The sequence below is a fragment of the Mytilus edulis genome, chromosome 7, assembly GCF_963676685.1.
Source record: "Mytilus edulis chromosome 7, xbMytEdul2.2, whole genome shotgun sequence".
Lineage (NCBI taxonomy): Eukaryota > Metazoa > Mollusca > Bivalvia > Mytilida > Mytilidae > Mytilus > Mytilus edulis.
Window position 1 is genome coordinate 5,448,464 of NC_092350.1, and position 17,467 is coordinate 5,465,930.

General features: G+C 33.0%; 1 protein-coding gene across 2 annotated transcripts in view; it reads right to left on the reverse strand.

Annotated features, from left to right (window-relative positions):
- The window catches only part of LOC139529788 (inactive phospholipase C-like protein 2), a 78,912-nt gene extending 63,508 nt beyond the window's left edge, over nt 1-15,404 (reverse strand). For both annotated transcript variants that reach the window (XM_071325683.1, XM_071325682.1), the window contains exons 1-3: nt 13,852-15,404; nt 11,895-12,044; nt 1,728-1,946 (exon numbers count right to left, since the gene is read on the reverse strand). In XM_071325683.1, coding sequence (XP_071181784.1) covers nt 1,728-1,946; nt 11,895-12,044; nt 13,852-14,101 — 619 coding nt within the window. In that variant the 5' untranslated portion in view covers nt 14,102-15,404. The remainder of the gene's footprint in view (nt 1-1,727; nt 1,947-11,894; nt 12,045-13,851) is intronic.
- Between the last annotated feature and the right edge of the window lie 2,063 nt (nt 15,405-17,467).

A 17,467-nucleotide genomic window follows, 5' to 3' on the forward strand; every position in this document is an offset into this window, starting at 1 on the left:
TATGATTCACTTACATTTAGGTATATATAATATTGTTGCATTATTTGTGAAAATAAAGAAACTTTCAGCTACTTTAATTGACCCTTCAAAATTGAGAAGAAAAAAAAACAACCCTTCGAAATTGCAGTAATATGTTTACACTTTAAACGCATCTCACATGCATTATCATCATTTATCACTGATAAAGAAAATTTAGACTGTGACCATGAACATGTATATTGTTAGATATACTGTTCCGAGCTGTCACGTTGTATTGGATTTTTAAATAAAAATTTGTCAAAAAGTAATTTTGAGTTTCTGTATAAAATATTTTTCTGCTTTTTCTTTCTTTTACATGTATCTTTTGGTTTACAATTCTAGTGTTTATATTCATTTACCATGCATAGATTTATTTTTTCACCTGCTTCGATTTATTTTGTAAATGATCGCCAAACCCGGAATTATCCTTATCCGCTTCCGGAATCGGATCCTATGTTGTAAAATTTTGTCTTCACGGTCGCCATTGTTGTGTTTACAATGTTGTTTTTGTCAATCAGATACGATTTTACTCGAATTTATACAATATTTGTCGGCAAATTTCTGTATAAAGCTAGCGGTTGAACAAAATGAACATCGCTGTCATGAATAATAATGATAAAAATAAGTTTTTAGCTCGTTTAATTGGAGACTTTGGTGACTTGCATGGAAGGTTTGCAAAGTAATTTCTTATTTTCTTTCAAGTGGAAGGTGACCGTCGGGCGTAGCTAGAAACCAACTATCCTAGTCGAAATTCCGCTTGCAAAAGTGGAAGGTCGCGGACCTCGGACCACCGCTAATTTGCACACCTGCCTCCAAATTGAAAAGCTACGAAAATTTCTTTTTCTAATTTGAAATTGCCGCCAACAGCATGAACAGTTGAACTTATTATATAATAGACTACTGACGTAATTGTACTACGTATTGATGACAAACAATATCCCTACGACTTTTGCCATTTGGGAAATCTAAACTACTTGTCTTAAGAGATTTTCGGCGATTAAATATTTCATACAATTGTTCTTTGACATCTTAGCTAAAAGCAAAAGTCATAATGAACTACACAAGGATTCTTAATAAGCACTACTTCCTATGTGTAACTTCAAAACTTTTGGATAAATCGACGATCATTTAAGGTTTTTCTGGTCATATTTTTTGTAATCCAGAATAAAAAGTATTAAAAAAGTGTTCAATTAGTTATATATAACATAGTAGCGAGCTAGATAATAACAATGGCAAGTATTTCAGCATTTATTGGGTAGAACACAAATCTAGGGCGCTCGCATAATGCAGCTTAACTGCATAAAAATACATTTTACTTGTTTGATGAAAGATGTAATAACTTTCTGACTCACTTCAATGCATTTGTACTTGCCAGTGGCGGATCCAGAACTTTTCCTAAGGGGGGCCGCTGACTGACCTAAGGGGGGGGCCCGCTCCAGTCATGCTTCAATGATTCCCTATATAATCAACCAAATTTTTCCCATGAAAGGGGGGCCCAGGCCCCCCAGGGCCCCCTGGATCCGCCTATGCTTGCCCATAAACAATGGTGCTAAATGAGTTATAATATTAATTTTCCACTTATATAAATATACATTGTATGGAATAATATACATGTATAAATGTATCACATTCCTACTTTCTTTATATTTTCACTCATATATTATATATTTCCTGAAACTTTTAAACTGTTGATAATTGTGTATACATACAAGTGCGTGTTTTTGTGTTGGTGTTGATGAGACATGTTAACCCTGTCAACCATATATTGGCTTCGTCAGGAGTATTGGCAATTAAATCCATAGAATCAAAATCATCTCCAAATATAATAGAGAAGGCACACTCGTCCTGGTAAATCCCAGCTATTTCTTTATTTTTTAAGGCTTCGGTGGTTTTCCCTCCTCGTACCTCTTTGATACTTGCTACAGAAACTACAAAATAAACAAAATATTTAAACTATATACATGTATTTCATGTTATTTTCAACTGTATATTAAGACTTCAACTCATTTTAATAGACCTGTCTCAAAAGTTGATCACTGTTGATTCATTAATATAATATTCGTGCTAATTTTCTTACATTATTTGTACATAATATACATGGCAATGCATAATGAAAAGAACAGAAGATGCAAGGTATACAATCAAAAGACAACAACCAATGTGGATACATAGATGTAAAGCAGATGGGCAAATTAGACCACTCTGATCCACATATGATTTGTACAGATCTACATTTGTACATGTGAATACATAAAGCAGATGGACAAATTAGACCACTCATCCACATATGAGTTGTACAGATCTACATTTGTACATGTGAATACATAAAGCAGACGGGCAAATTAGACCACTTATCCACATATGAGTTATACAGATCTACATTTGTACATGTGAATACATAAAGCAGACGGGCAAATTAGACCACTTATCCACATATGAGTTGTACAGATCTACATTTGTACATGTGAATACATAAAGCAGATGGGCAAATTAGACCACTCATCCACATATGAGTTGTACAGATCTACATTTGTACATGTGAATACATAAAGCAGATGGGCAAATTAGACCACTCATCCACATATGAGTTGTACAGATCTACATTTGTACATGTGAATACATAAAGCAGATGGGCAAATTAGACCACTAATCCACATATGAGTTGTACAAATGTAGGTACAAATCTACATTTGTACATGTGAATACATAAAGCAGATGGGCAAATTAGACCACTAATCCACATAGGAGTTGTACAGATCTACATTTGTACATGTGAATACATAAAGCAGACGGGCAAATTAGACCACTAATCCACATACGAGTTGTACAGAATTAGACCACTAATCCATGTATGAGTTGTACAGATCTACATTTGTACATGTGAATACATAAAGCAGATGGGCAAATTAGACCACTCATCCACATATGAGTTGTACAGATCTACATTTGTACATGTAAATACATAAAGCAGATGGGCAAATTAGACCACTCATCCACAAATGAGTTGTACAGATCTACATTTGTACATGTAAATACATAAAGCAGATGGGCAAATTAGACCACTCATCTATGTATGAGTTGTACAGATCTACATTTGTACATGTAAATACATAAAGTAGATGGGCAAATTAGACCACTCATCCACATATGAGTTGTACAGATCTACATTTGTACATGTGAATACATAAAGTAGATGGGCAACTAAGACCACTCTGCAACTTAACTGTGAGTTGAAAATATGGATACTACGTAGAGCAGATGGACAAATTAAGGAATGATTACTCTATAACTGCTTCATTAAGTGGTGGTATAATGGAAGTAGATAAATCTCACAGACAGTATCGGTGACTGGTTAAATACATTATACAGGAAGAAAATTGAAAGTGTCTTCACATATAAATTCAAAAGACTTATTGATTTTATACTATAACATGTTGTCAAATACTATATACAAACAAATAATCCAATTTCTATCATGAATTAGCAGACTTTCTTGTGATATATATAGTTCTAGTATTTGTCTGGCGACTGGTTTAATTCACATATATATATCCTTTTTTACAACTTTTTCATTTAGATTATTTGTACAGACTTTGCCTATATATAATGTACCCCTAGCAAAATATCATCACTCTTTTTTTTATGTGTATGGATAACCAACAAGGTTACTCAATCAGAGTTAAAATGGAAAGATGTCTGAAACACTGACTTGAAAGCTGTAATTTGCAACAAAAATATGGAAACTGTAGAAGTGAAGGCGATAGATTGTAACTTCCTAATCTACTATGTGAAAACTATTGTAGAACTTTCCAAAGTGAAGAGAAGGACTGTTGAAGTTTCAAAATCATTATTTCTTATGGTTCTATAACTATTTTCCTTCCAAAACAATTTCTACACAAAGACAATATTCATCCTCTATGAAGGCTAGCATAAATATGATCCTAATGACCCAGATTTCAATGCACCTCTTGATCATAAATATCATGAATCCCATATAACAGAGTATTACAAATGTTCTCATATTTAAATTTTGACATCACAAAGCAAAAGTGATAGCAAATCAAAATTTCCACTCCAGTAAAGTTTGACAGAAACCCCAGGAGGGATGAAATCTATAAAACTATCAAGACCCCCCAAAGGAAAGGTATTCATCTTCAATGACATATAAAGATCTGATCACCTGCAATTACTGACATGATTCTGGAAACAAATCCCAACAAAATTTCAGAAATTAGCATTTGTCAATTCTTTGAATTAATCAATACATGCAAAAAAACAAGACAAAATAGGTTCCCTATTGGAATTTTTAAAACGAAGAAAATAAAATGATCAACAGCACAAATGCTCCTACACATGTGCTTGTACAAACTGGACTAATTGGATGCCGTGACCATGATTAAACAAAAGAGTAAAGCATGACAGAATAGGTTATGGAGAGAATATGCTTTTATTGACATAACATCCAACAAACCCTCATGGGGAAATGTCCAACTAGACCTGATTAATGTACTATTTTTGTAAGCCATCACAATCAATTAATTGGTTTGACCATTTTTGTCTCAGCAAAGAGATGGCAACATGGGAATTAATGGCTGGACATACACATCTATTCATTTCATTACAATATCAAATAATGAAAGAATTCTATCAAATCAATTCCAGTCTGCAGACATATTCAATTTCTCCAATACGTAACACTATTAGTATTGTGCAACTTGTTATAAGGATATAGCTGAATTAGGAAATGCTTTACAAGTATTGTGCATCTTGTTACAACAATATAGCTGAATTAGGGAATGCTTTACATTGTGCATCTTGTTACAACAATATAGCTGAATTAGGGAATGCTTTACATGTATTGTGCATCTTGTTACAACAATATAGCTGAGTTAGGGAATGCTTTACATGTATTGTGCATCTTGTTACAACAATATAGCTGAGTTAGGGAATGCTTTACATGTATTGTGCATCTTGTTACAACAATATAGCTGAATTAGGGAATGCTTTACATGTATTGTGCATCTTGTTACAACAATATAGCTGAGTTAGGGAATGCTTTACATGTATTGTGCATCTTGTTACAACAATATAGCTGAATTAGGGAATGCTTTACATGTATTGTGCATCTTGTTACAACAATATAGCTGAATTAGGGAATGCTTTACATGTATTGTGCATCTTGTTACAACAATATAGCTGAATTAGGGAATGCTTTACATGTATTGTGCATCTTGTTACAACAATATAGCTGAATTAGGGAATGCTTTACATGTATTGTGCATCTTGTTACAACAATATAGCTGAATTAGGGAATGCTTTACATGTATTGTGCATCTTGTTACAACAATATAGCTGAATTAGGAAATGCTTTACATGTATTGTGCATCTTGTTACAACAATATAGCTGAATTAGGGAATGCTTTACATGTATTGTGCATCTTGTTACAACAATATAGCTGAATTAGGAAATGCTTTACATGTATTGTGCATCTTGTTACAACAATATAGCTGAATTAGGGAATGCTTTACATGTATTGTGCATCTTGTTACAACAATATAGCTGAATTAGGGAATGCTTTACATGTATTGTGCATCTTGTTACAACAATATAGCTGAATTAGGGAATGCTTTACATGTATTGTGCATCTTGTTACAACAATATAGCTGAATTAGGGAATGCTTTACATGTATTGTGCATCTTGTTACAACAATATAGCTGAATTAGGAAATGCTTTACATGTATTGTGCATCTTGTTACAACAATATAGCTGAATTAGGGAATGCTTTACATGTATTGTGCATCTTGTTACAACAATATAGCTGAATTAGGAAATGCTTTACATGTATTGTGCATCTTGTTACAACAATATAGCTGAATTAGGAAATGCTTTACATGTATTGTGCATCTTGTTACAACAATATAGCTGAATTAGGGAATGCTTTACATGTATTGTGCATCTTGTTACAACAGTATAGCTGAATTAGGAAATGCTTTACATGTATTGTGCATCTTGTTACAACAATATAGCTGAATTAGGGAATGCTTTACATGTATTGTGCATCTTGTTACAACAATATAGCTGAATTAGGGAATGCTTTACATGTATTGTGCATCTTGTTACAACAATATAGCTGAATTAGGGAATGCTTTACATGTATTGTGCATCTTGTTACAACAATATAGCTGAATTAGGGAATGCTTTACATGTATTGTGCATCTTGTTACAACAATATAGCTGAATTAGGGAATGCTTTACATGTATTGTGCATCTTGTTACAACAATATAGCTGAATTAGGGAATGCTTTACAAGTATTGTGCATCTTGTTACAACAATATAGCTGAATTAGGGAATGCTTTACATGTATTGTGCATCTTGTTACAACAATATAGCTGAATTAGGAAATGCTTTACATGTATTGTGCATCTTGTTACAACAATATAGCTGAATTAGGGAATGCTTTACATGTATTGTGCATCTTGTTACAACAATATAGCTGAATTAGGGAATGCTTTACATGTATTGTGCATCTTGTTACAACAATATAGCTGAATTAGGGAATGCTTTACATGTATTGTGCATCTTGTTACAACAATATAGCTGAATTAGGAAATGCTTTACATGTATTGTGCATCTTGTTACAACAATATAGCTGAATTAGGAAATGCTTTACATGTATTGTGCATCTTGTTACAACAATATAGCTGAATTAGGGAATGCTTTACATGTATTGTGCATCTTGTTACAACAATATAGCTGAATTAGGGAATGCTTTACATGTATTGTGTATCTTGTTACAACACTATAGCTGAATTAGGGAATGCTTTACATGTATTGTGCATCTTGTTACAACACTATAGCTGAATTAGGGAATGCTTTACATGTATTGTGCATCTTGTTACAACAATATAGCTGAATTAGGGAATGCTTTACAAGTATTGTGCATCTTGTTACAACAATATAGCTGAATTAGGGAATGCTTTACATGTATTGTGCATCTTGTTACAACAATATAGCTGAATTAGGGAATGCTTTACATGTCATGTATTGTGCATCTTGTTACAACAATATAGCTGAATTAGGGAATGCTTTACAAGTATTGTGCATCTTGTTACAACAATATAGCTGAATTAGGGAATGCTTTACATGTATTGTGCATCTTGTTACAACAATATAGCTGAATTAGGGAATGCTTTACATGTATTGTGCATCTTGTTACAACAATATAGCTGAATTAGGGAATGCTTTACATGTATTGTGCATCTTGTTACAACAATATAGCTGAATTAGGGAATGCTTTACATGTATTGTGCATCTTGTTACAACAATATAGCTGAATTAGGGAATGCTTTACATGTATTGTGCATCTTGTTACAACAATATAGCTGAATTAGGGAATGCTTTACATGTATTGTGCATCTTGTTACAACAATATAGCTGAATTAGGGAATGCTTTACATGTATTGTGCATCTTGTTACAACAATATAGCTGAATTAGGGAATGCTTTACATGTATTGTGCATCTTGTTACAACAATATAGCTGAATTAGGGAATGCTTTACATGTATTGTGCATCTTGTTACAACAATATAGCTGAATTAGGGAATGCTTTACATGTATTGTGCATCTTGTTACAACAATATAGCTGAATTAGGGAATGCTTTACATGTATTGTGTCACTTGTTACAACAATATAGCTGAATTAGGGAATGCTTTACATGTATTGTGCATCTTGTTACAACAATATAGCTGAATTAGGGAATGCTTTACATGTATTGTGCATCTTGTTACAACAATATAGCTGAATTAGGGAATGCTTTACATGTATTGTGCATCTTGTTACAACAATATAGCTGAATTAGGGAATGCTTTACATGTATTGTGTCACTTGTTACAACAATATAGCTGAATTAGGGAATGCTTTACATGTATTGTGTCACTTGTTACAACAATATAGCTGAATTAGGGAATGCTTTACATGTATTGTGCATCTTGTTACAACAATATAGCTGAATTAGGGAATGCTTTACATGTATTGTGTATCTTGTTACAACAATATAGCTGAATTAGGGAATGCTTTACATGTACTGTGTATCTTGTTACAACAATATAGCTGAATTAGGGAATGCTTTACATGTATTGTGCATCTTGTTACAACAATATAGCTGAATTAGGGAATGCTTTACATGTATTGTGCATCTTGTTACAACAATATAGCTGAATTAGGAAATGCTTTACATGTATTGTGTCACTTGTATACAGCATTGATTATTCATTGTGTTTTCAAATTAAAGATACACTAAAAATTTATATCAATTCATTCAATTTACAAAATTTATTTTTATAAAAATAAACATATTTGTTCTGAGATTAACAAACCCTATTAGTTACTGGCTAAATGTTTATAATGACAATATTATCAATATAATCAGTCTTCAAATAGTCAGAACCTACAAAGGTACATGGTAAGAACACAATCTATCCATTTCTCTAGCCTATATAGAATAGCACAGTCTAAAACCATGATGTACAACCAATGTGCATGCATATGTTGTTAGGGAAAGGTTGTAAAGTAGTGTTTTACAAGCCAAAGTTTAACACCATACAGGTAATCACAGTGTGCAATGTACATAAAATTGAGAATGGAAATGGGGAATGTGCCAAAGAGACAACAACCCGACCATAGAAAAAAACAACAGCAGAAGGTCACCAACAGGTCTTCAATGTAGCGAGAAATTCCCGCACCCAGAGGCGTCCTTCAACTGGCCCCTAAATCCATAATGTACTTCAAAAAATCATTTGGAATAATAATAAGCCAGCAATAAATCTAAATTTAGGATCAAAGACAGCAATCATACAAGTTTTACTGTCTGGCTAATTTAAGAAGGAATAATTATATTTTAAAACCATTTTCTTATATGTGTATGCATAACTATGATGATGCAGTCTTACATTTGTACATGTATATTATAAATGTACCATTTCTTTATGAACAATTTATATATATAAGATTGAACCTTGCAATTGGTTAACCGTGTACGTATTGAATATGATTTCATCTAACTGCAGTTGACTGTGTACATGGTGTACATGTACTGAAGCAAAACCACTTAACCTGATCCATGAATGGCTAGTAGAGAGAATGGCTAACAATCATTACTGCAACTAAACAACTAGAAAAGATAAATAGAATCCCCTTCTTTTAATTACTAATCTGAGATTTAAGCACATGAAACTGAAAGACTTGAGCAGAGGATAGAATAATAAAATGTTCACATAAAAATAAACAAAACATAAATTGAGGTTTCTTTCTGCATGTTCTGGAGTCTGTTAGTGTAACAGTTGATTTTTTTAAAACAACAATCTCATCTACATAATTATGTATCTTTGAAAGAAGGTATTTCTTCAGTACATCTATCATTATAAAAAAAAAAAGGAAGATATGGTATGATTGCCAATGAGACAAAGGAAGATATGGTATGATTGCCAATGAGACAAAGGAAGATATGGTATGATTGCCAATAAGACAAAGGAAGATATGGTATGATTGCCAATAAGACAAAGGAAGATATGGTATGATTGCCAATGAGACAAAGGAAGATATGGTATGATTGCCAATGAGACAAAGGAAGATATGGTATGATTGCCAATGAGACAACTATCCTCCAAAGTCTAAATGCCATGGATGCAGTATACAATGAATGGCCTCCAAGAATGAGCAAAACTTGGGTCTTCTTTTACTAATTAGGGGTCCCAATATTTTGGGATTTTATTTTAGAAATCCTGTTCCATAAAAGTACTTTTTATTTACCTCTCTATAATCTACCTGTTTTAAGTGTATTGAATATTTTATTTTATGCAAAGTAAAGAGTGCTATATAAATTCATATAATGCCCTCTTTTACTTTAGGGGTCCTACAAACTATATACAAGCCAATAGTACATGTACAATGTATAATTATATATGCATTTTAAATACACTATATATTCATGTAATTTCATGATATTCATGATATTGTGGGCCCTATATATATTTTCTGGGACACTCTTTTTTCCAACAGTAATAATGGGATTGGGACCCAGGCCCTCAAGTAAAGGAAGGCCAAAACATGTACCTTAAAGTCAATTATAAAAGATGATAGTCTATAAAAGTCCAATCTAAGATCAGGTTCTCAATAAGGATTTTTGAAGGTGAGTCCACAGACTAGTCATTTTTGACCATGTTGAGTTAAACAGTATTGAGAAGATATTATGTTGCAATAAAATTTAACATTTTTGTCTCCGTCAGACCATGACATAATTATACATTATACATGTTATACAGCAATGTAATGACATTAAATTCACATTACTTTAAAATAAATGGTGATAAATGTCCATGCCAGGATTCATGGGTTCGCCTTAGTGAGAACCCTGAAGATCGGTGATAGCATATAGGTGGCTTCAAGTTTAAACACTTAGCAAGAAATGGACCCCAATTGTTTGACTTACTTCTAGCCTTGTGTTGACAAGACATGGGCCCCAATTGTTTGGCTTACTTCTAGCCTTGTGTTGACAAGACACGGGCCCAAATTGTTTGACTTACTTCTAGCATTTGGGTTTAATAGATGTAGGCCCTGTATGTTTAACTTACATTTGGTACATCTAGCCTTGTGTGGTTTTTATACGCCCGTCAAAATTTTGATGGGACGTATAATGGTATACAAATGTCCAGTGTCCGTCCGTCCGTCTGTCTGTCCGTCCGTCTGTCCGTCTGTCTGTCCGGCGTAAACATGTTGCGCCGTAACTTGAGAACGACTTATCCAAATTTCATGAAACTTAACATAGTTGTTTCTTATGATGATCAAATGATCTGTATACTTTTTGGTGAAAATAAGATTAAAATTTTTTAAGTTACGGCACTTTGTAACTAAAACAGGGGTGTGTTTTTTTCACATGTCGCACCGTATCTCAAAAACAATTCTTGATTATGGCTTAAAACTTTAAACACTTCTTAGTTATATTAATCTTAATATCTGTAGACTTATTGGTGATGATTCAAAATTTTATTTTTGAGTTATTGAGTATTTTGTAAAAAAGGGGGAGTTTTTTTTTACATGTCGCACCATATCTCATAAACAATTTATGATTATTGCTTAAAACTTTACACATGTCTTTGTTATATTAATATAAAGATCTGTATACTTTTTGATGATGATTCAAAATTTCATTTTTGAGTTATTGAGTATTTTGTAAAAAAGGGGAGGGTTTTTTTTACATGTTGTGCCGTATCTCAAAAACAATTTATGATTATTGCTTAAAACTTTACACACTTCTTTGTTATATTAATCTTAAGATCTGTTTACTTTTTGTTGATGATTCAAAACTTTATTTTGGAGTTATTGAGTATTTTGTTAAACAGTGGAGGGTTTTTTTACATGTCGCGCCGTATCTCAAAAATAATTTATGATTATTGCTTAAAACTTTACACACTTCTTTGTTATATTAATCTAAAGATCTGTATACTTTTGGTTTTGATTCAAAATTTTATTGTAGTGATATTTAGTTTTTTGTAAAAAAAAAACAGGGTTTGGGGTTTCACATGTCCCGCCGTGTCTCAAAAACAATATATGGTTATTGCTTAAAACTTTCTCAGAAACTATTTATGATTATTGCATTAAACTTCCACACAAGACATCGGGCGTATCATGCGCTCATGGCGCAGCTGTTTTTTTTAGATGTAGCCTGCAGTAGGCCCAAAATGTGTGACTAACTACAAGCCTTGTGTGTGTTTTTAGATGTAGCCTACAGTAGGCCCAAAATGTGTGACTAACTAAAAGCCTTGTGTGTTTTTTTTTTAAGATGTAGCCTACAGTAGGCCCAAAATGTGTGACTTACTTCTAGCCTTGTGTGGTTTTTTAGATGTAGGTTGCCATCGGATTTCAGTCATATCTGGATTAAGTGTAAATATGCGATGATACTGCCGACTATTAGAACGGACTTTAATCAATTCACTTCCATTTTGCATGTATGAAAGACAATCTTGAGCTGAAAGATAAAAGAATATAATTAAATAATCATGTCATACAGAATAAACTAATTTATCTTAAAAAAGGTCTTGATGTTCTTTGAACCTACTGTGAATCCACGTTAATGACTCCAGACCACTGAATACTGTCATTTTTGCAATGATTTGATTATGCCTAAATTGTGACGAGTGCAGTAAACAACCTTGCATTTCAAATTTTAATTCTTTTGTACAAAATATACATGTATCATGTGTATAAATAGCATTTCCAGAAATCAAAACAAGTTTAAATCTCACATTTTTGTCCACTATTCAACAAAATCATTAATAATCATTCCTCTCAGTAATAGATCTATTAGATACATGTAATGACTAATGTACATGATGTAAGAATAGATGGTGTACCCTTTTAAAAAAAAATTCTTTCATCAGCTACATTGTTGTATTATCTGCTAGACATGTTCTAAACGCTAGACATGTTCTAAACTTCTAAAAGACAGCATGATTTTTACGAAGTGTTCGGCATATTGGGAGTTGAGTATAGTATAGTTGGCAAGTACATGTAAAATAGTCAAATGGAACAAGAAATGACACAGTAAAATCTCTAGTCTCATGCAATATAATTATATTGCTTATACATGTATTAGATTTATCTTAAATAGTGATAATCTCTAAAACTGAGGTCAAGGTCAGATGCAACTGTTTGTGTGCAAATGAAGAAATGAATGAACAAAATATTTTGACTACATGTATATCTGTCTATATGGAAAAAAATATATATATACACAAACATGTACATGTAATCCTCCTAGTAAAAAGAGGCTGAGTAAGCGCTTATCATCGAGTCATGTGTATTATAAATGGCAGCCCCCTAAACAATTATACCTTACTATCTCAATTTAATTATGTCAAAGTGTGAACGGGTAATCCTCAATCAAATACATTTATCATTTGTTTATATTTCATAAATCTAAAACTGACAGGTACAAAAATGTAGGTTTATCAAACAGTGTTAAAGATGTTAAAGATGTTCAAAGATTTGGAGATGTCTGTACCACATACATGTACATTTTAGCCTGTCCTGAATTCTTTCTCATTATATGTGAATATGTACCATGTGTACAGACCTTACTCATTTTTCCTATTTTTAAAATAATCAAGTTTGTAGATCTATGTTCCCCAAAATTGCACTGATATTTATTTGATTTTACTTTTTTTTGGTTGCTCATACATGTGTAATTGACAGAGTACAAAAATCTCCACAGAGTAGTTAACCTGCCAAATAATTGTAGAACCCTTAGTCAAAAGTCGGTATTAAACATAAAAATGGTCTACATGTATTTAATATATACATTTGTAACATGCATATATTCAGGATTAATATATATTCCTCAATCCCTAAAATATGCATACCCTGTTAATTCAGAATTAAAACACTGTCGTGCTTCCCAGCTCACATGATACATAACAGTCTGTACCATTTTTGGACACATAATCCTTACTTCAAGCCCCCCTAAAATCCGGCAACATTTGAAGCTTGGCCGAGGACTATGTTATTCCAATTTTTAGTCTGCTTTGACACAGGAATTGACCATACATGTACATACACATAAATTAAAAGCTCACTAAATAGGCAAGCAAACTACCATACGACTAATACCCTTGGAAATTCTTACTCTGGAGCGGAATAATTATTTGGCAACCAAATCGTTTTAGACTCTGAATCACGAAAGGAATAATAAAGCGACAACTACCAAGGCACCAAGTTGCCATTATAGTCATGACAATTACTATTTATACAATGTATGTCTTTCATTTCATACACACCTGTAGCTATTTTTCTTTCAGTTGGCATGCTACTAAAAGATACTGTTTTTTTCCTTGGAGGTTTTCTACTCCCGGTCTTGTTCATAAAACTGCTTTTTCTTGGCATGATTTTATCCGATATAGAATTTTCTTCATTTTCTAGAGAATTGCTGTCGTCACCTGTACCATCCAAATTTTCAGATTCACCGTTAAGGAAAACATCCGAACATTTTTCTATCACATCATCGGCGGTTTCTGTTTCCTCCGCCATGTTTCACATTTCCTGCTTTTGGGATTTTAGTATGGACTGATAATTCCAAATTTTATCCCTTTTATCACCGAATTACATATTTGCATGTATTCTTACATCCTTATTCATCATTATTTTGCAATGCATTGACATTTTTTGTTTGTTTTTGGTTGCATTTTGGTCGTAAACACAGTGTATTAGCACTCAAATCAAAGTAATTTGCAACATCGGATCGGATTGCTTGTGTAGTTTAAAATACAAAATCGGATTAGGGGAATACACAATTCCGTGTTTATTTGACGCCTTGATTTGTAGTTCTATCTGGGAACAGTAAACACCTTATATAACCTTCTTTAAAAATAAAAAAAGAATAAACTTGACGAAAAGGACATAAGTTTCTTACAAGGTGACAACCAAAAGCTACTGATGAAGTTTGAAAGAGGTTTCGTAATTTTTTATAATTTTTTTTGCTACTGAATTTCGCATTAAAGTTAATTTTACAGTTGGCCTATATAGTTTTCCAGAAGATTGAATACAAAATTGAAAATTATTTTCTTCATAAGACTTTATAGAATGATTATGATTCGATTGATCGGTGCCCCGGTGTGTACTTAACGCACCAATGGGTTCATTGCACAACTTTTAAAATTGTATCTATATAAATATACAACTGAATACTGTGTACTGTTAAAAGGGGAATAAACATTTTTGGATTAATAGTAAAATAAACAATTTTGTTTATTATCTCCAGTTAATCTCTGGTAATTGTGACCCGTTTAGTGATTAATTACATATCAATATAGCACTGATTTAACAAGTACAATAGACGACACTTGTATTTTTTTTTTCAAAAAATAAATCCTGTTTTTCTTTTTCCCTTACCTTTAAAAAAAATACATCAGATCTTCTTTGAGATATAATTTAAGAAAGTCAGTTTAGTGAAGAACGAAATTAACAAATAATTCAAAAACAGAAAATAAAGTTCTTGTTGAATATACAATTCCTTGAATATACTACTAGATGTTTCAGTTCGCATTTCCTTTGATGAATTAGTTCACAGTAAATTGTAAATAAATTAACTCCCAAACCATATTTTCAGTTGTATAGATCTATGACAGAATTTTTTTTAAAAAGTTTTAAAACAGTACCAGGTTATATGTAGTTATATTGTATAACGGCCACTCATATACTGTTTAGAATTCAAATACACAAAAAGTTAGGAGCCTGTTATTTAGTCGCCGTTTGTCATAAATATATTTGCTTGTTTTCGTTTATCATATGAGTTTTGAACATATTATCCGGTTTTCTAGCTTCAATTGTTTGATTTCGGGGTCTTTTACATTGTATCAGAGATATGTAATAAGAGACATGTAATACAATTATTGCATGTCCCTAATTGTATTGATTTTGCTCGTTGTTAAAGGTCGTATGGTGCGTCCGATTTAGTCTATGATTTTTAACCGGATTTTTGTGACAAAAATGTCGGTTATTGATTTGGGGATGTACGGCGGGCGGGCAGGCGGGCGGTCGGGCTGTCGGGCGGGCGGCAATCAAATGTTGTCCGTGCATTAACTCATGAACCGTTCAACCAAAGCTTTTAAACTTTTAATATGTTATTACTGACAACTATACGAAGGTCAAGTTCAATAATGGCGATTTTGACTTTTACCGTTCAGGAGTTATGGTTCTTGAAAGATTGAAAAATGGAGTTTCCAGTCGTGTCCGTGCATTTACGCATGAACTGTTCTACCAAAGCTTCCCAAATTTTAATATGTTGTTACTGATGACAGAATGGAGGTCAAGTTTAATAATGACGATTTTGACATTTACCATTCAGGAGTTATGGTTCTTGAAAGATTGAAAAATGGAGTTTCCAGTCGTGTCCGTGCATTTATGCATGAACTGTTCTACCAAAGCTTCCAAAATTTTAACATGCTGTTACTGATGACAAAATGGAGGTCAAGTTCAATAATGACGATTTTGACATTTACCGTTCCGGAGTTATGGTTCTTGAAAGATTGAAAAATGGTGTTTCCCGTCATGTCCGTGAATTTTCTCATGAACCATTCAACCAAAGCTTTTGAAATTTGTATATGTTGTTACTGATGACAAAATAGAGGTCAAGTTCAATAATGACGATTTTGACATTTACCGTTCAGGAGTTATGGTTTTTGAAAGATCGTAAAATGTCGTTTCCATTCACGTTGTTGCATTTACTCATGAACCATTCAATCTAAGCTTTTCAAATTTTAATATGTTGATACTGATGACAAAAATGGAGGTCAAATTTGATATTGACGATTTTCACTTTCACTATTCATCAGTAATGGTTCTTGTGATATTACCAGGACACAAATAAATGTCAATAAATCCGGTTTGCTGTCGTTGTGACAGCCTCTTGTTAGCGAGTGTACACGTTTTGTGAGACGGTAATTTTAAGAGAAATTGACTGGAAGCAAAAGCTACTGGACATTACTGAATTGACTGGAAGCAAAACCTACTGGACATTACTGAATTGACTGGAAGTAAAAGCTACTGTACATTACTGAATTGACTGGAAGCAAAAGCTACTGGACATTACTGAATTGACTGGAAGCCAAAGCTACTGGACATTACTGAACTGAGTGGAATTAAAAGTTCTGTACATTATTGAATTGACTGGAAGCAAAAGCTACTGTACACTACTGAATTGACTGGAAGTAAAAGCTCTGTACATTACTGAATTGACTGGAAGCCAAAGCTACTGTATACTACTGAATTGACTGGAAGCAAAAGCCACTGAACATTATTGAATTGACTGGAAGTAAAAGCTACTGGACATTACTGAATTGACTGGAAGCAAAACCTACTGTATACCACTGAATTGACTGGAAGCAAAAGCCACTGGATATTTTGAATTGACTGGAAGTAAAAGCTACTGGACAATACTGAATTGACTGAAATCCAAAGCTACTGGACATTACTGAATTGACTGGAAGCAAAAGCTACTGGACATTACTTAATTGACTGGAATTAAAAGTTCTGTGCATTACTGAATTGACTGGAAGCAAAAGATACTGGACATTACTGAATTGACGGGAAGCAACACCTGCTGGACATTACTGAATTGACTGGAAGTAAAAGCTACTGTACATAACTGAATTGACTGGAAGCCAAAGCTACTGTACATTACTGAATAGACTGGAAGTAAAAGCTCCTGGACATTACTGAATTGACTGGAAGCCAAACCTACTGGACATTACTGAATTGACTGGAAGTAAAAGCTACTGTACATTACTGAATTGACTGGAAGCAAAATCTACTGGACATTACTGAATTGACTGGAAGCCAAACCTACTGGACATTACTGAATTGACTGGAAGTAAAACCTACTGTATATTACTGAAT